We start from the raw sequence: 19510 nt of genomic DNA on the forward strand, positions 1-19510 counted from the left end.
CAGGGGGGCTGGTTTGTGCAGAAGGAATTCTCTTTGATGTCTTGATCTGCCAATTCAGACCATTCCATTTGTATCTCTCATTCCTTTGTTTTCATCTCCCCCTCTGCTGGAACAGCTTTCTTCTCTCTAACAAATGACTTTTTAGTTTTCCTTGATACAAGTTGATATGTTAGCATTATCCCCCTTCCTAACAGCAGACCTTGCTTGAGAAGGCAAGAGTTCTTTGTTGCTCTATGCTCATATTATCCTCATTACCCTTGTAGCTGCCTCTCTGCTGCTGTAGTTCAGTTACACACTTAGTTCAGTTACACACACCCTCTTGGTGTATTATGTAAACTTTCACGTACGGCCAAACCATGTGGAAGCTTTCTACATTACTGGAGCAGTACTGTGTAAAGTCACAGTGTCCATTTCAGACTGTAGAAGACCTATATGAGCTTTAAAACAAAATTTAAACGCTTTATAATAAACGCTGTTCAGTGCTCTCTATGACTTTTAATGATGTTTCATACTTATCTTTCAATGGTGAACAGCCTTTGATCTTTTCACTCTTTCTTTCAATTTAATAGCTATTGCAACTGGCAGTGAGGGGGATGGATTGGTTTGGTTGGTAAGGGTTGGTGTAGGGGTGGAGTTAGGATGTGATTTTATGGTATTTTACTACTGTTTTGACTCTTGTTGTAAGGCATCACGAGCTGTCAGGTTTGGGAGCGGTGGGTAAGAAATTTAATCAGTCAATCAATTAATAATAAATTTGAGGATCATCACGCATTCTTTTTCTATCTAGGATTGTCGTTTACCATTTATAACCATTTTACCATACTTGTACTAAATTCTAGGAAGACAGTGTTATGACTGCACTTGCAGTAAAATTTCAGAACATGCCATTTTATTCAGTGCCATTCCATTGATTTTGTCTTTTTTAGTCATTTCCTCATTTCTGCATTCTCAGTGCCTGGTTTATTGTTCCATAAACCTTTATTTTCTGGGAACTGTGAGTGAAGTAGATTCTACAGTAAAGCCAGGAGGGCAGTTTAGATCCTTTAGGAATGCCCATCCCTGTTGGCCAGGCCCATCATGTCAACAACAACTCATCTGTTGTGCAGGCCTTCCTCCCCCAACCCGAGATAAAGGCCCCACCCCATGAAAAAGGAAACACAGTCTAAACTGTTCAACTGAGTTTAACTGTCTTTTACTGTCTTATAGCTCTCCTTCAGCTTTCACCTCCAGCCCAAACTTCTTGGGAATTGGGCTTGGGAGTACATGGCCACTGCAAAGGAGTATTCCTAGGAAGTGGTTTTTGTCAACTGGAATACCCCTTGTGGTTGTCAGGCAGATGTCTCTTTACTGAGATGTCCATTCAGACCTACATGAGAAGTCACTTGGAAAAGAATTAATCTTTTCTTCATGGCAGTTATATCAACCAGAAGCTTTCAGAATGGAAAGCAGTGTTGTCCAAACCAAACAGTAATATTTTTCGTGATAATGCTCCTTGATTCCTGTGAATAAGTCACTGTCTCCTAAGCCACAGGGGGTCATTCTACCATCATTTATCCTAATCCAGTTCATTCACAGGAGGAAAATTGGCACTGGTTGGATGTTAGGCGATTACTTAGGTTTCACCTAAGCAGGATTGCAAGGGATGAAAGGTCTAAAGATATATTTGCGTCATTTACACTGAAAGAGTTTCTGCAGGCTAGGAACATTGAAGTCAGTGGATTTAGACCAGAGTAACTCTTTACCTAACAACAACAAATAACTACATCGCAAAGCTGCTTTGGGCCCCAAGGTATTTAAAGCCACATTATATAGGGGAATGAGGAACTCTGTAGAGCAGGGGTAGTCAACCTGTGGTCCTCCAGATGTCCATGGACTACAATTCCCAGCGTTTGCTGGCAGGGGCTCATGGGAATTGTAGTACATGGACATCTGGAGGACCACAGGTTGACTACCCCTGCTGTAGAGATGGTGCATAGAGCTGTATGTAAATTTCCCAAAAGGGCTATGGGTATATTTAATAAAGAGCAGCAGATTCTACAGCCTAGGATATATAAGATGGCCATGCGGCCATCTGTCCATTTCCTAAACACTACAAGGTTGATAAGGTTTTTTTCTGATGATGCTGCATGCATTTAATTATAGTCTGCTTTTCTTACTGAGACTCAAAGTGGATAGTATGGTATAAAATAATGTGATCAAATGGAATGACAGTATGAGATATCTAAAATACCAGGCAGTAGGGCTAGGATTACAAAAATTAGAAGTAAAGCAGAAGTATCAGGTATGATATGGCAAACAAACCAAATAATGGAATTAGAGGATTAGAACACATGGCAATAAGAGCAAATATTTCATAAATTACAATACTCTCATTGTGCAGTATTACTGCTTCTCCTGTTTAAAAAGTAAGAATTCTTACCATGATGTTCTATTTTTCAAGAATATCTGAGCATTGGGTCTCTTAGTTGATAATTATTTATTTAATTTATTTATTGTATTTGTATACCGCCCTCCCCCAATAAAACAGCATGATAGAACAGTAGAACAATGGTGAGAATTGTAATTCAAGCTATAGCATACTGATGATCCCATAGGTCAGGGGACAAGTGGAAGGTTTTGGTTTTGGTTGACCTCAATCAAATGCATGGTGGAGGAGCTCCCTTTTGCAGGGCCAGTGGAATTGTTCAAGTTCCATTAGGGCCGTGATCTCCTCTGGGAGCTCATTCCACCAAGTGGGGGCCAGGATGGAGAAAGATCTGGCCCTGGATGAGGTCAAGCAAGCTTCCTTGGGACCAGGAATTACCAAGCAGTTGGAGATAGCGGTTCTGTTCTTCTGGGGAGGGTTGTGGGGAGGGTAGGAGGAACCTCTGAGTTAACTTCCTTTCTGTTTCTGTTTCCTCTGTAGTTTTCTGTCACTTCCCACACTGCCCAGTTTGGACTGGGAAGGAGTCATGCCTCTCTCAGGGCACTCTGTTCTGCGGCTTTGAGTCTGTTGGTGGTCCCCAGCCCCTGGGAAGCACTCCTGACCTCAACCAGAGCCAGGGCTTTTTTGGTATTGAATTGGTATAAGAAAATTAATGCTATTTTCAGTAGTAAGAACAGCTAAGTCAGGACTTACTTAATTTTAACATGAACTTCTTGTTTTAATGGTTTTGACTCTGACTGTTTTATCCCCTGTTGTGAGCTGACCATTTAGAGAGGGATAGCCTAAAAATTGAAAAATTAAATTAAAGATAATACAAACCTTCCGAAGAAGACTAGAATTCATTCGGTCACTGTTCTGGCATTCCACAATACCATAAGGAGAAGAAAATGAAAACAAATTCAAAGCACTTTCTCCACAGAGCACAGTTGACTGCCCTAAATATTTTTGAATCAAAAAGTAAACAGATGCAACTGTTTTTTCTGGCCCTCCTTTCTTCTGCAGTGCACACTGGACCAGCAGATTAGTTGATGAAGGATTTTAAAGCAATCTCTCTTTGTAGTGATGCATATAAGGCTAGTGGGTTTGAGTAAGTATCTATAGGTTTTGTGTTTAGACCTATATCCTTGAACCACATGGGTGCTCCCAGCATTTCCATGTATGTCCTGTTTTAATACTATAATGTAAGTGCTGTTGGGGTAAAGAGGAAAAGAATACAAGTGTTAATGCTCAGAGAAGATGCCCATTTAGCTTACAAAACAGCTGTTACTTCTATCATTCTGCATGGTGGAAGGAGACAAGCCATTCCAGATTTGCAGGAGGAGAATGAACATATTTTACACAAATATGCAATCACAGAAAAAGAGCCAGAAAGAAAAAGAACCACGTAAGAGCACTTTCCTAGAAAAAGAACTATCATAAACCATAGTTGGAAAAGTAGTTATCCACATGATTTTTTTGTAAATGATTAGAGACGTCTAGAACATAAATAAGAGAAACAAACCTTTTGAATGCTTTATGTAGGACGGCAGGATAAAAGTTCAACAAATAAATAGCACTTGTCCATCTTTGTGTGGATTCACCTTAGTGCTGCAGATATGGATATTCTTTTGAGAAACCACTTTTAATCAGTGTAACTCCATAAATGAACAGGACATATTTAGGTAAAGGTTGTTTAGCATTGTATATCGTTTTTGTTCAGATATTTAGCATCTCTGGCAAGCTGCCAAGCTTTCCTGAGCTCCATTTCTTACTTTCATAAACTATTTCACGACTATAGATGGCAGTCCAAATATTTTGTTGGATGCTAACAAACTCATGATAATATTTCATCTGCAGGGGGAAAAGGCATTTTTCCAGATGGAGTTGTTACCATCTTTAAAAAACTTGGAAATTAAAGATATCGGATTATATTTAATGGAGCAATGTTTTTTTTTAAATATCCATGCTTTTATTTTCCATTCAGTCTTCTGTATGTTTATTATCAGTGATTCGTGCAAACTACCGATTTTGTCTAAATGTAGATTTTTCTCACTCTATTTGTGACTTATGGAACATTTAATGAGGTCTTCTGTCTCCTATAAGGAAATGAAATCTACCTTTGAGTATTGCAGCTGCTGTTCCTGTTATTTTAGTTATTGGAATCTATCAAGAAAGTTCTATGTGACAAAACCACACAAATCCAATTTAGGAGCCAACTGTCTTCATTTCTGAAATCTTAGAGTGTTCTTTCCAAGGCAGGACAAGAAAACATGGGAAACATATTTTTAATCATAAATGCATTATCTCTCTCAAGAAAAATGGAAAGTTCAATATGCTGCAAATTATTTTCCGAACAAAAGAATGTACTATTCTTGCGTTGTGCCATGGGTGAAGTCAGGAGGAAAGCTCTCCACTTAGCACATAAAGGATTCAGAACAATAATACCAACAACTAATTTTACAAGTGTGTATGTAAAGTGTTATGCAAAGGGTCATCCTTCATGCTTCCAATGTGACTTGCCAGCATGACCTGTTGCCGCAAGTGTAACTTCCTCCTCTTTCATCTTTCTGATAGCAACAGTTAGCACAGGCAAGACCTCTCGAAGAGTCAGATTGGCCCAGAGGCTGCCAATGGCTGCCACTGACAAACTCCCAAGTCATATGGGATTCAGATCCACTTTACAGAACTCAGCTGGATACTTACAACTGGCTTTTACACATTGCAACACTTGGTGCAATTACCTTAATTTTTAGTGCCCTGAGCATCAGCGGAAGGCAGTGTACAAATATATAATAAATAAATGTCCTAACCTTCACCATTTTTTTTCTTGCGCCATTTGTTCTGCAATGGATTCCATCTAGCGCCTAAAATTCTCAGACTCTAGACTGTCGAACTCAGAATATATATTTTTCATTTATTAAAAAATCTATATCTTGCCTTTCTTCATGGTTCAAGATGGGATATAAAGGATAAGAAACTATCAAGGGATATAGTTAAGTCACTAAACTCTTTCTTAGTCTTCAACCAAAAACCACTCTCCATCAAGATGGTGAGGTAAGAGTTCTAATCCATTAGTGAATCTAATCTATTTATGATAATTGAGTCAGTTGGCAAGCAGCGGGCTGTATATTGGCTTTGGATTAATTTGGAGTACATATATTTGCATTGTGTCATTTGGAGATGTTATCAACACCACGCTACTGGTGGTATAGTCAGAAGGAGGGAGGGAGTCATAGCTCAGAGGAGACAATGTTGATGTTCGGTGGTCTGAGTGTATCACATAAAACAGGAAACCAGTGTACTACAGCTTCATATTTCAGTCCAAACAGTTGCTTTTTAAGTGCTTAGTTATCTTTGAACTCCCTCTTATTACCTTTTTATTGAGATGCTTCACTCTTCTCTGTCACTTTGGTTGTATGTTTATGACTGTATTTTATTATTGCTGTGATGTCATGGAACTAGCAACATCAAGATCCCTCTGAGGCCCTGTTTTTCTCTAGCTTCAGACCGTCCTTTTGGAGCAGGAGGTGCCAGATGGGAATTCCTTCCTTAAGAACATTAAATTATTATATGTATTTTAAGTCCTATACTTTGGAAATTTTTTGGCTGAAATGCAGAATAAAAATATAATAAATAATTTATACCAGTCATAATCAACAAAGCCAAGATATGATTTAAATGATGGCAAGCATGTGCTCATTCTTTAGTTTATGGGCAGTGGAGTTTATAATGTTTTTGGAGAGAGCAGGAAGACTTGGTGTTTTGGATGCATCATAGTGAAGCCAGTATTGTCTATGTTCTGGCTCAGTAAACTAGAGGGAGAATCATGTACAAAGTGCTGAATATGTACAGTAATCTCTTGAATTGAATTGTCTCATATTTGGGAATAGACTTGCGGCCATGCTTGGTGAAAGAGAAGCTAGCCACCATTGTGTACCCCATATAAGTTGATAATACTGTGCATCTCCAAGACTAATTCTAGCAACAGTAAGCATCAAAAACTTAACACATGCTCTCCTGACAGTAATGACTTGCTGTGACAGAAGAGTGCAGCCATCACAAAATATCGTACTCACATAAGCAAGACCTAAAGGTCTCCTTTAAAAAGTTTTTTTACCCATCTGCAAGACTGTGTAGGATTTTCTGGTATGTGGACAGAGGAATTCCAAAGACGGGCCCAACAGCTGTTTCAGATATCTCAAAACTAGATGTAGACGTCATCTAAATAACATAGTGCTATGAATCTGCTTTAAGCTTTTAGCATATTACTAAATATTTTTTCCCAGGAATTCTAATGGCCAGGGCTCTTTAGTAGCTGTAGTGGCACTTCATCAGTATTAGTTTTAAGCTTTTGAAGGTCTCCTTTAGCAGCTGCTGCCTCTGCATGTACACCAGCCATGCCTCTGCATGTACACTAGTTCAGATGCACAGTTGTCAATATATTATATTATGTTCCATGAGGAGCATTTTAGCTTTGAAAGACAAGTATGTTAAATGAAAATGTTCAACCTTGAATTAGTTGGAAAGTATAATAGGTTTTTTTAATATACAGTATAAATGTAAATAAAGTAAGTTTTGTTTCATGTTATCTGCAGAATATGTGGAAAAAATAGCACAGAGAATTTAAAGACCCTATACATGACAGAATTGTGCAATATTGCTTTATAGAACAAATGTCAAAATATGTAAGGATTTAATAAAAGAATGTCACACTCCAGCACTCAAAGCAGAGTTTCAGCTGTAAGGTTCTCAAAAAAATAACACCACAATGGATAGTTAATTAGAACTTGTAGCAAAACTTTAGAAGCAGAAATACACTCCTCGATTTTAGATTATATAATATAACCTCTTGTATAAAACTTTCCACCCCTAGTTTTATTTATATGGCAAATACAAAGTGGAGGCGTAGGGGAAGAGAGGAAAGTGTATGGAACATTCTCTGGACAATTTGGAAAAGACAGGGTTTTGTGGTGGTGCTTCAATGAGGCCACCAAGAATTTAGTACTTGTGCCCTTTGTTGGCTGAAATTCTATTAGAGGCAATTTTCAGAACATTATTAGCTGACTACAATCATGGAAAACCAATAAAATGAGTCAGACCTAAGCCTGGACTTCTAGTGGGTAGCCTGAACTTCTTTCTCGCTTGCTGGCTCTGCACTCTCATTTCATGCTCTTGCTTCTTAATGATATTGCCCTTTCATTTGTTTTTAAAGATGAGTTATTGTTTTCTTTCATGGGATTATTTCTTCTCATCGTTTGCTTTTCTGATGGAATTAGAGTTGCTAATCTCCATGTGGGGCCTGGAGATCTCCCAGATTACAGTTCCCCTGGAGAAAATTGCAGTTTTGGAAAGTGAATTCTGTGGCATTATACCATGCTAAGGACCCTCCCCTCCCAGTCTCCTCTTCCAAATCTCCAGGAATTTCCCAAGCCAGAGTTGGCAACCCTAGCTGGACTAGAGATGTCTGATAGAAGATGATCAACCATTAAGACACATTTATTGACCTGAAGGACCAATTTCCGTACCTTCATTTTCTGCAACAGGGAGTCAGTCTGACCCTCAGGCAATGCTGACAGACATTTTCCTGTGCTATGATGCCTAAAAACCTTGGTTAACAAAAAAAAAACCTCTAGACATTCCACCAAGTTAGTAATATTCCATGCATGTAACTCTGTATCCTCCAGGATGGTATGGGGATTAATTAGTTTGGCCCAGAATCAAAAAGCTAGGAAAGCTAATGGAGTTTATTATTTTGTTTTGGACAGCTGCATTAAACATTCCATGCAGTACTGCTTTTGAAATTCACTTTTTTTTTCAGAAGTGGTTTGTCATACATCATAAGGTCTTTTAACAAAAATACATAGAAGTCCTGGAATGTAGAACTTCAACCTGTATCACCAAGAACTGGAGCTCTGATGATTATCTATGGCCAGGTTTTCTGCCAAAAACGCACAACCAAAGGCTTCTACAGAAGCAGGATTTATCACCTTGGATGTCATATGCATCATAAATACTATAAGAATTCCCACATGGTAGGAAAATAAGAAGCAATGCATAGTGGTGTGCCTCCTTTCTGCTTGAGGCATTTGCCATATTTGATGGCTATTCTTAACTACATAGCAATACACATGCATAGAGTAAGTACATCTTCCTCTGACACCCTGTTAACTTCTTTGTTGCTTGCAAACATCTCAAACAGTAGTCAAATATCCACAATAGCAAGAGGGTGTGATAATATAATTTACTGGTCAAGTACATGCTTTGCATGTGCAAGATTTTATCTTCAGTTTCTATGCTATGGGACACCTCAAGAAATAGGGGTGGAAGAAAAGGTGTTAGTTGTAGTAGACATACTTGAGGAATACAGAGGAATATCACTGTATGAACTTGGTACCACTGAAGATACAGAAGTGGGGTTGGGAAAAATATTGCTTAAAGCAAAGAAGTTCCTTGGGTGAAACTGGTGTTTACTGCTGGCAGTAAGCCATAGCAGTGACTGCTGGGGAGGGGAGGTGGGCTGCCCAGGACTACAGGGTAGGAGGGGAGCCGGAGAAGGATTTCCGGCCACACATCCGATGCATGGTTTGCAGGAGGGCCTGCCCTCATGGCAGCTAAGTGGAGCCAATCATGCCTATGTTGGTCAGGGAGGTTGTAGCATGGACTCCAGGAGTCTTGCTCAAGCCCTTAGATACAGCTAAAGAAGTTTGCATGCACATGACCCATTATGCACAGGGGGAATAACGCACATTCGGGGTGGAATGGCGGTGACTAAAATCACAGATAACGCACCGTGCCGGCTGCAACCGGCCGCAGCTTCGGTGCATGCCGCCGAAAAAGCCGTGTTAGCGAAACGCGTAAGAAAGTGCAGCTTCCGGGTGACCGGGGCGCAACCAGAAGCGGCGCCCGGATCGCCGCGTGCATAATCGCTTACTCTGGGTTTTGCCGCCGTTGCGCCCCGTCCCGTGCATAACCGGTGTGCATCGCATCTTCCCCCTCCACGTTTTCCATGTGACCTGAAATTGCCGTTTCAGCCGTTTCATGGGCCCATGAAAGCTTATACCTAGAGTAAAACTTAGTTGGTCTTAAAGTATGGCATGGACACTTGACTCATACTTCACTAAGGTTGAAGTGAGTCAGAACTGCATTAACAGAAAAGGTTGGGCTCCTTAAACAGGATGGAGTGCAAATTAGTGTCTTGAGTGCCCTTCTTGATTGAGTACAAAATGGAAAAAGAGGAACTGGGCATTGTTTCATATAATAACAACGTCCTTGGGCTGGGCAGACATGTCTGGGATATACTGGGATATTCCAATGTTGAAAAGTCTTCTGCTATAGAGAATGAAGTTTTATTGTTAGTAGGAACCCTATCTAGGGAAGATTGCACTTAATCAGTTTGTGATGCCAGCACACCCTTTCCCTTGTATCCCTGGGAATTTCCAATGTCATGGCAGAACTCAGGTGCTTTCATGAGACTCTCTAGATTTCCGGTCCCTTTGGCACTTTGGTATTCCCTTGTACAGCCTATTAAACCAGTTAAGTCCAAAATAAGATGGGGTCCCCATTAACCACAAGGATGTCAGCTGGAGAGGTACCTCTCATAATCAAATAAGTGCTGTATCAGCCTCTTCCCCATTTTCAGCTCACATGTGGCCTGATTTCCACTTTCCTTGACATTATAAACCATCTCCTCCAGACTCAGCTCCTATACTTTCATCCAGCCAACTTCTAACACTTTTTATACCCACTCTGTTGTGCTCATCCAGGCTCTAAAATGGCTTCAATTTCTTTCAGTGATGACTACTACCCTCCCTGTACTTAACAGGACAATTGGGAGAGTGTCCCTCATCCTTTTATCAAGAAAAGTGGACCTATTATGGAATGTTTAATGCGAGAAGTATCTTTGCCCTACACCTGTTTCTTGGAAATTGCAGGCAAAAGACAGCTGCTAGAACAGAATTTTTCTGACAGTGCCTCTGATAAGGTCTTGAGCACTTCTAAAGTCGTTAAAACACCATCCCAAAACCTTTCCATTTGTTATATGGTATCATAATAAATAAAGATTCCTGGGCACAGCCCAAACCATAAGTATTCCTAACACTCTGTATATCTGAATGAAGTCCTGCATGGTTTTCTGATGGATGAGACATCGGAATTGCATCCTGTTTTAAACTGAGTTCTCACAATCCAGCCTTGTACCAGCAAAACATCATCAGATATCAGGTATATGTTGGCTATTTATTTATTATATATTTATTTATATTTATATTTATTATATTTATATACCGCCCTCCCCGGGGGCTCAGGGCGGTTTACATAATAACACAAGAACAATACATGGAACAGTCTTATAAAACATTTGGGTAACGGTGCAATAATAACTGATAATTATAAACATATAACATTATAATTGTATAACCAATAAACAATACAACGTGCAACATACAAACAGGTCCAGAGTGTATAGGTGGTGTTCTGAGGGGGGCGGGGAGCAGGGGCCCTTTGGTCGCTGTTGGTTATATATATCTGGTCTCAACTAAATGCCTGGCGGAAGAGCTCCTCCTTGCAGGCCCGGCGGAACTGTTTAAAGCTCCGTCAGGGCCCTGATCTTCTCCGGGAGCTCGTTCCACCAGGTGGGGGCCAGAACAGAGAATGCTCTGGCCCTGGTTGAGACCAGGCGGACTTCTTTAGGGCCAGGGACCTTTAGCTGGTTGGTAGCAGTGGAGCGCAGGGCTCTTTTGGGGGCGTAGGCAGGGAGGCGATCCCTCAGGGACACTAGGCCCTGACTGCGTATGGCCTTGAAGGTAATTACCAGGACCTTTAGTCTGATCCGGAATTTACAGGAATTTACCCTGTATTGAAGCAGCCAAACCCATCTCTTCTTGTCCTCCCTCATTTCTGCTATACAATGAAAAACAAAACAGTTTGTTTCTTTTAGCGTTGGAGTCTGGAGTGAGTTGTACGGATTCCTCCCACAGCTGGCTAATGTGTAAGTGGGGGAGTCAGAAGTCTAAGAGAAAAACATATTTTTAATCAAGTGAGGTGGGTGCCGAAAAGATCTTTCTCAAATTAAAGCAAGATTTTAAAAAATTGCTTAGCCTATAGAAATTCTTTCCACAAATACTGAGGAAAACTCTCATGCTGTTTTTATGTGCTTTTTTATTTAGAGCAAGCAAACATGTTTTCCCGTTTTAACAAGAGAGGTTTGCTTTTTGCTTTTGTAGGCTGCAAGAAGGGTTATGACTGTTATCAACTGTGCAAGAAGGATTGTTACTTAGAACTCTTCTGAACAATCTGCATCGCTACCAATTCTTCATGTAGATGTTTGAACAAGTAAAAGATAATATTTTGTGTTCAATCCCACATCCTTATCCATGGTTCCTCTATATATTTGTGAAACAGTCTGGGGGGTGGAACGTGTCTGGCTGTCCAAGTTGGAATAGGGCCAATCAGGGTGCAGGCAGCAAAGCTGCCCCTGCAGCTCCCACCCTCTGTCCCTGGACTCTAGCCTCTTTGCTCTCAGATGCACCTCAGTGCCTGGAGCCAACAGCAGGTAAGGGGAGAGGGCCCTGGGCAAACAGTCATGGTGGAGGGCCTGCTAACAAGGGCCTCTTGGCCTGCTAACGATGGCCTCCTGGCCTGCTGACTGCCTGCTAAGGAGCTCTGTCCCGGGCCTGCTAACAAGCTGGCCAGCCCCCACCCGCCCCACTTGATCCGGCTGCGAGCTGGGGCCCAAAGCCGCCTTAAGCTGCCTGGCCGGGGGCCAGGGCAGGCGACTCTTTCAAGGCCCGTTCTTAGGAACGGGCTTTGCAGCTAGTTATTATTTATAACTCAACAATAGTAGTTTGGAAAATACTTTTGGAAAACATTTCAAAATGTGTCCAGAAAGGCAAGTGAATGTGGCAATGCATCACAATGTGCTCTCTTTCCACTAGGCATCCACTTGCTGTTCATTGACATAGGGTGGAATTTGTTTGCATCCCTCTTTTTGATAGCTGGCTCTTCAACATAGCTGTGAACATATTTGGCTTGGCATTTCTGCCCCTTGAGTTACTGCAATTAGAAGTGTAACAAAGTGGAGGGAAATGGCATCAGGCTATTTTGCTTCTATGTATCTCCTAACAAGACATCTGTGCCTTCTAGCAAAACATCACAATCATACTGATGTTTATGCGTTCCTGACCATGATCTTCAACCCTTTCCTTTCCATTTTATCTTCCTAGGTGAATTTACTTTTTATATTGTTCAGTGTGTATAAGAGGGGAGGGAGTTCTGCCCAGGCCAGATTAAGACAGTCTGAGGCTGTAATCCATGTCAATTTTAAGAAACCCAACGTCATCACAAAACAACTGGATTATTCTAATTTTGTAAGGGGGGGCCTTTTATAATCTGAGACCCTAAACATAGTTTGTATGTAAGTGTGGTTTTTGATTTCATTGTTCCCCATGGATTTTAGAATTATACACTCCCATTATGGCATAAGCCACACACCCTTATCTTCAGCAACAACAGAATTACCAAATTTACAATTGTGCATGTAGACACTAGAGCAGGGGTAGTCAAACTGCGGCCCTCCAGATGTCCATGGACTACAATTCCCATGAGCCTCTGCCAGCGTTTGCTGGCAGGGGCTCATGGGAATTGTAGTCCATGGACATCTGGAGGGCCGCAGTTTGACTACCCCTGCACTAGAGCAAGCAAAAATAGCCTAGTCAGCATTTTCTTATTACTCTTTTAGTTCCTTCTCTCAGTTGTTCTCTCACATTTTGTACAAATGAAATAGATGACAAATATGTTTACACATAACCACGCAGCATACAATTCTGATTTTTATTCTTAAACTCAGTTTACTGGTATGCCTCCCTAAGAATTAGCATAAGTAAAAGCTCTCTTTCCTCTGGTCCTGTCATATTTTATTTATCTTATACAAGCTCTCACAGGTATACATAATCCCCACATTTCTATTTCTATTGCTTCTGGCCTTTTGTTAACCTTTGTAGTAAAAATAACAACATGCTTGTTGTTCATTTTCAAGTAAAGAATCTATATAAGACTACTACATTTTCTATAAAACCATGGCTTCTCATGTAGAGTCATGAATCATCGTCTCTGCAAGCACAGAAGGAAGAAAAATGCAATCTCGGCATAATCGTTAGCTGCTGCATTTTGCATCAAGCCAAGATCTGCAAAGAATAAGATTGCTCGCACTGACTGTGGGTCTGAGAGATGGTGCTAAGAATCAAACTGCGATGATGGAGAGAAGAATTTTGTAACTGTGTAAAGAAAGTAGGATCCAGTCAGGATTTGTTTTCAGGTGATGAAAGGCCATTGGTGGAACGTGCTAACCTACGAATTCTACTAATTACTATGCCAATCTCTTGACCATGGTTAACATGACTGGAGCTGGATTGGGCTTCTATGCTCCCTCCCCTACTTAGCACGAATGCATAAGTAGCCAGAAGGTATAACATATGCACCAGCGATGGGCTTAAATTTCAGCAGAACTTTCAGAACAGCTTCAAACCCTGGTTAACCCTATTAGCATTAACCATGGTTAGGATTTGTACAGATGTAATGCTTAAGTAAGATTGAGTCTGCCATGAAAACGCTAGAGGGAGTCACCCCAAGGGTCAAACAGGACCCGGTGCTTGCACAGGGGATACCTTTAGCTTTACCTTTAATGCTTAACCATGATTAAGCCCACTGCCACTCTCCTAACCATGATCAATTGGTTCTCAGCATTACGTTCGCACAGCCTCTGGTTTTCATGTATTTTCTGCTATACCACTGCTGTTATTAAATCCTATTCTTTCAAACTAAAGGAAACACAAGACAATATTCTGGTGGAATAAATTATACAAAATGAAATTAATACTTAGAATCCTGAGTATGCTCACCTTTCAGTGTGCTCTGTGCCATGGTGGGGCCAGTGTGATGTCGTGGTTGACGTTGGACTAGGATTAGGGAGCCTCAGGTTTTGAATCACTACTCTGACTTGGAATTTGCAGGGTGACTTCGGGACAGACACACAGGCTCAGCCATCATACAGAGTTGTGAAGATAAAATGGAAGAGAGCACTTTGGGTCTCCATTGGGGTATACTTAAATAAATGCAAAAATAACAAGTTTTTTTCTTTTATAACCACTGAACTTGCTTTTCAGTTAGATGATTTTTATGGATTGCTACTGATTCCTGACTGTTTATTGTTCATTAATTAGTAACTCTAAAGCATCTGCTTCAGTCCTCTCCCCTCTTTAATTTCAGGGATTTATCTCTTGGACTTAATCTACATTGATTCAGCATATCCTGCTTCAGGCAGCATCATGGAGAATGAACAAAGATCCAATCAAATGAACAATATCCTTCGAATAATTGCTGATTTGCAGGTCTCCTGCAGCTACGGTTGGTAATTTTCTTTTTTTTACCAATATCACTTTAAATCTAGTAAATTGAGAGCAGATGTCTACCTCCTATGAAGAGGGCCCTTAGGGGATAATGTAAACCAGGGAGCTCAGCACTACTAAACAGTTTATTCTCTACTTTTGTCAGATTTCAGTTTTAATGCCAAATTAGGCAAACAAATTTGTATGTGTTTGTTTTGCCGGTCTAACCTAAGTTTGAAGGCATCCTTGTATTCATTGAACATGGGGTTTTTGTCCCCCGTGGTTTTAATTTTTATGGCCGAGGTCCATTTCAGATGTTCAGTAGCATTCCTTTGGGCCACTTTGAAATCCACTGCCCTTTCCTGCATATACGCATTTCAGTGTGTGTTTCAGCTGCTTGCCTTTTCCACTGAAAGCTTGCTGTATTCAAATGCCTGTAACAGAAAATGGTGCTATTCTAGTGATTTCCACTAGATGCATTATTTCATCCTGATCATCATGACCATCCAATGCTCCAGGAAATTAGATGCCTTGATTATTTTCTGTCCTTGAAGGCAAAGCTGTAGCTTACATTTCAGCACAGGCAGTGCAAAAAGAAAGCTCAAAACGTGTGGCAGAAGCTAAGGAAGAGCTGCTTTGCTTGACTGTGCCCAGACTTACATGTCCTTTTTTTTTTTTTAATACAGATCACCTTATAACACTACCCCATGTGCAAAAATACTTAAAATCTGTTCGGTACATTGAAGAGCTTCAAAAATTTGTAGAAGATGACAACTACAAGTAAGTTCCGTCCCTTCCTTTGCCCCAGCTGACTGCATGGAAAAGATGGTCCAACTGCAGGCTTGAGTGAAAAGAGGTTATTTAAAAAATACACTCCTGGCAGGGAAATAAGTAGATTTTTTTTTATAAAATCAGAGTTAAAACAGTGATGATATTGTCAGGAAATTGAGTAAAATCCCAGATGAATCCTGTCTATAAGATCCAACCTTGTCACCGAATGAAGCCTTTTCATAAAGGCTAAAAGAAATAATCTGATATGCCTATTTGGTTTTTTATTGGATTGGAAGATTACTTAAATGGAAGAGCATGCTGTGTATGAAACTTGAATATTCAGAAGACCACTTTTCTGCTGTGCTGCAGAGTTTTAAATGAACCAGTCTTGTGAATGTCTCATCATGTCTTTGCTTTGTTAGCTAATATCAATGCTGTGGTCTCTGTGCAGGCATACGTGTATCCTGTACACACATAGGCCTGTTGGTCTTAAAGGTGCTATTGGCCTCCCAAAATAGCCAGTGATGGGTCTAGAAGGGGTAGGAAGGGGAGAAGCCCCAGGTGGGCATGTCCACAGCTATGCTTATCAACCGTATTCTGCATGTTCCCACTACTTCTGAGGTTTCCTGAAGCTTGAAGAATGCTTCAGGGGTTTCTCAATAGTAAAGCAGTTGAGAAAAGCCGCCTAGCTCTTCAGTTTTCCTGTTGAATGTACATACTAGCAAGTTAACTCCCCATTCCAGTCCCATAGTCCCCTTTAAGCATTAAATGTTTTTAAAAGCCGCTTAAGCATATTTATTCCTCTATGCTTCCATCCTTCACTTTACCTTCCCAAATATTACAAACTTTAAGAAAATATTCCAAAATGAAGTTTGAGGAGGAGAGAGAAATGTTGATGACATCAAGAGCTATAGCCAGGAGAAGCCCTGGACAGCCAGACTTTACCCATCCAAGCTGAACTTCCCCATAGTCTGCACAACTGGTATTTCTCACTCTTTGAGATAAACGTGTGTATTTGTGTACGGAGCTGCCAAGCTGCTGTCGTACTGTTTCTGCCACTCTTGGGCCCATCATCCTGCTAGAGTTGCTTTAGAACGGCTGTGAAAAAAAATCAAAACAGATTTCTGTCAGTGAAAACAGCTCACAGGATTTATCTCCAATTAATAGGTTTGAAAAGCAGCTAGGGCAAAAAAACAAATCAATGCTGTTCTTTTTGCTGCCGAAAATCCCCCTGGTTTATCTTATTGACACATTTATTTTTTGGGGCCAGATTGAAAGCAGACATAGGAACAATGATGTTATTATACCACAGAATCCTGCATAATGTATCATGCTGTCTTCCAGATGAGAAAAAAAAATTCCTTGTCTGCAAATTGTTTTCGATGCAGTTTACCACTTTTTATTTTAAGAGGAGATTTCATAAAAAATCTCTTCAGATTTTTATGTATACACCCATGACAGGATGTAAATATAAGAGTGTGTGTGAGTGTGAGTCTTCTTTCCATTTTTCCATCTGCTGTATAGACTAGGGAAACTGGTATGTGGGTTTACATTCCCAAAAGATGTAAACTGGCATGTTGAAATCAGTTTGAGTTGTATCCATTTCCAAATTACTGTCTATGGCAAATGACAAATGCATGAACAATGCGTCCATCAATAACTGGTAGCCACAATGACAATAATGTGTGTTCCTGTGTCTGAGTTCAGAGACAGCAGTTTTCTGTATGCTAGGAAGGAGTAATGGGGAGTGTGTACCCGTAGGCCATGCTTGTATGTCTTCCACGCTGGATTAGATTGACAATCGGTCCAATCCACCACAGCTACTCTTATGTTTTCTTATGTTATGACCAAATGCAACTTTGAAACCACCAGTGAGCCAATAAACTTCTATGTAAAGCATTAAGGGCATCAGCAGACGCGCGTTAATATATACGAATTTGTTCGTTCGTTCGTTCATTCATTCATTCATTTATAGATTTCTATACCGCTGCTCTCGGTTGACTTGCAGCGGTTTACAATAAAATGAGAAGAAGAAAAGAAAAAGAGTTGGTTTTTATATGCCGCTTTTCTCTACCCGAAGGAGTCTCAAAGCAGTTTACAGTCACCTGCCCTTTCCTCTCCCCACAACAGATACCCTGTTGAGGTAGGTGAGGCCGAGAGAGCTCTGATATTACTGCTCAGTCAGAGCAGCTTTATCAGTGCTATGGAAAGCCCAAGGTCACCCAGTGGGCTGCATGTGGGGGAGTGAAGAATCAGACCCAGCTTGCCAGATTAGAAGTCCCCACTCCTAACCACTATACCAAGCTGGCTTTCAGTTAAACCCCTAAAAACACCACTTAATACAATTAACAATTAACAAGTTGGCAGTCGATAGGAATTCCAAAACTGCACCACCATCACCCCCACTCCCCATTCAGCACATGAGTCAAAGCTCTTCCCCTGGGAGTGAGGGCTCTGACCTACCACTGTAACCCACCTCAAGCCTTCAGGGGGAGGCGAGCAATAAATTTAAATAATAAATAAATAATACATACATATTAGGCATCCACTGATGGTAACTCCGGGACTCCATGCTGGCCTCAACCATATACCTTGCGGAAGAGCACCGTTTTACAGGCCCCACAGAAAGCTGACTACTCCGACAGCACCCTTAGCTCTTCCAGGAGCTCATTCCACCAGACTGGGGCCATGGCCCTGATTGAGGCCAGGTGGATGTTCCGGAGGCCCGGAACAACCAGCAGATTCATACCCACAAAGTGCCATTACACCGCATTTCCCATAATCCCAGTCCCGGCAAGGCAGTGGGCCAATAACTTGTGGTCAACCATGGCAAACGCACAAGATCTAAAAGCACAAGGATGGCTGAACAGCCACAGTCCAGCTGATGCTGGATATCATCTGCCAAGGCAACCAGTGCAGTCTCCACCCCATGGCCAGGACAGAAGCCAGATTGGTATGGATCAAGGGCCGAAATTTCTTCCAAGAATGCCCACTGCAACCTGCTCCACTACCTTACCCAGAAACGCAAAATGCGAGACCGGGCAGTAGCTGGCGGGGTGCTGTGGGTCCAGCAATGGCATTTTCAGTAGATGGCATACCAAAACCTCCTTACGCTCCCCCAGAGAATTCTACCGATGTTAGGGAGAGGTTCACAATCTCCCTCAAGGAGCCTCCTATCCATTTTATATATAACTAGTAATCAAGCCCGCTGCACCTAAATGCAGCGGGCGCTAGACCACGGAGCCCCCAGCATTCGCGCGGAGTGTGGCTGCCGGGGGCTCCGTTTGTCAGAGGGCTGACGCGGCGAGAGGCACTTTGCACCTCTCGCCACATCAGGCCGTTGGGCAGGGAGCCCCCGGCAGCCACGCTCTGTGCGGCTGCGGGGGGTTCCCTTTGCGGGCGGGCTGATGCGGCGAGAGGCGCTTCGCGCCTCTCGCCGCATCAGGCCGCCCTCAAGGAAGAAACTGCGAGTCGCGCGGAGCCGTTGCTGCGAGCCGTTGCTTCCTTCAGCAGGCTGGGAATCGGCCAGGCCAATCGGCAGGCGCTTTGCGCCTGCCAATTGGCCCGGCCGATGATCTGTCAGGAAGAAGGGGCCAATCAGGCCCCTTCCTCATCACGGACAAAGCCCTCCGTCTGAGGGCTTAACGAATTATTTAGTCCGCGGCGCCTGTAGCGCCGCGGGCGTGTTAAGGATATATATACAAATATATAGAAACAAACAGAGAGGGAGCCCCAGCCATGGCGGCTGCTGGAGATCACTAAAGGTGAGCCAGCAGCAGAGTTGCAGGGCAGCCCCTGAGGCAGCAGCCAGGGAGGAGGACAAGGAGGATCCGTGGCCTGGTACCGACTGATCAACGGACCGGTCACCGGACCAGGGGTTGGGGACAGCTGCCCTAGATCATTGGGGGAGTGTTTTGTTTATATGTCATGATATTAAAATGTGTGTCATTTTAGT

The 19510-nt window shown here is 41.9% G+C and overlaps 1 protein-coding gene across 6 annotated transcripts in view; it reads left to right on the forward strand.

The window, feature by feature from the left end:
- The window catches only part of RALGPS1 (Ral GEF with PH domain and SH3 binding motif 1), a 240587-nt gene that overhangs the window by 166368 nt on the left and 54709 nt on the right, over nucleotides 1–19510 (forward strand). For all 6 annotated transcript variants that reach the window (XM_077307095.1, XM_077307096.1, XM_077307097.1 and 3 more), the window contains exons 10-11: nucleotides 14666–14803; nucleotides 15471–15564. In XM_077307095.1, the coding sequence (XP_077163210.1) occupies nucleotides 14666–14803; nucleotides 15471–15564 (232 nt within the window). The remainder of the gene's footprint in view (nucleotides 1–14665; nucleotides 14804–15470; nucleotides 15565–19510) is intronic.

This window comes from Paroedura picta, chromosome 12 (genome assembly GCF_049243985.1).
Source record: "Paroedura picta isolate Pp20150507F chromosome 12, Ppicta_v3.0, whole genome shotgun sequence".
NCBI lineage: Eukaryota > Metazoa > Chordata > Lepidosauria > Squamata > Gekkonidae > Paroedura > Paroedura picta.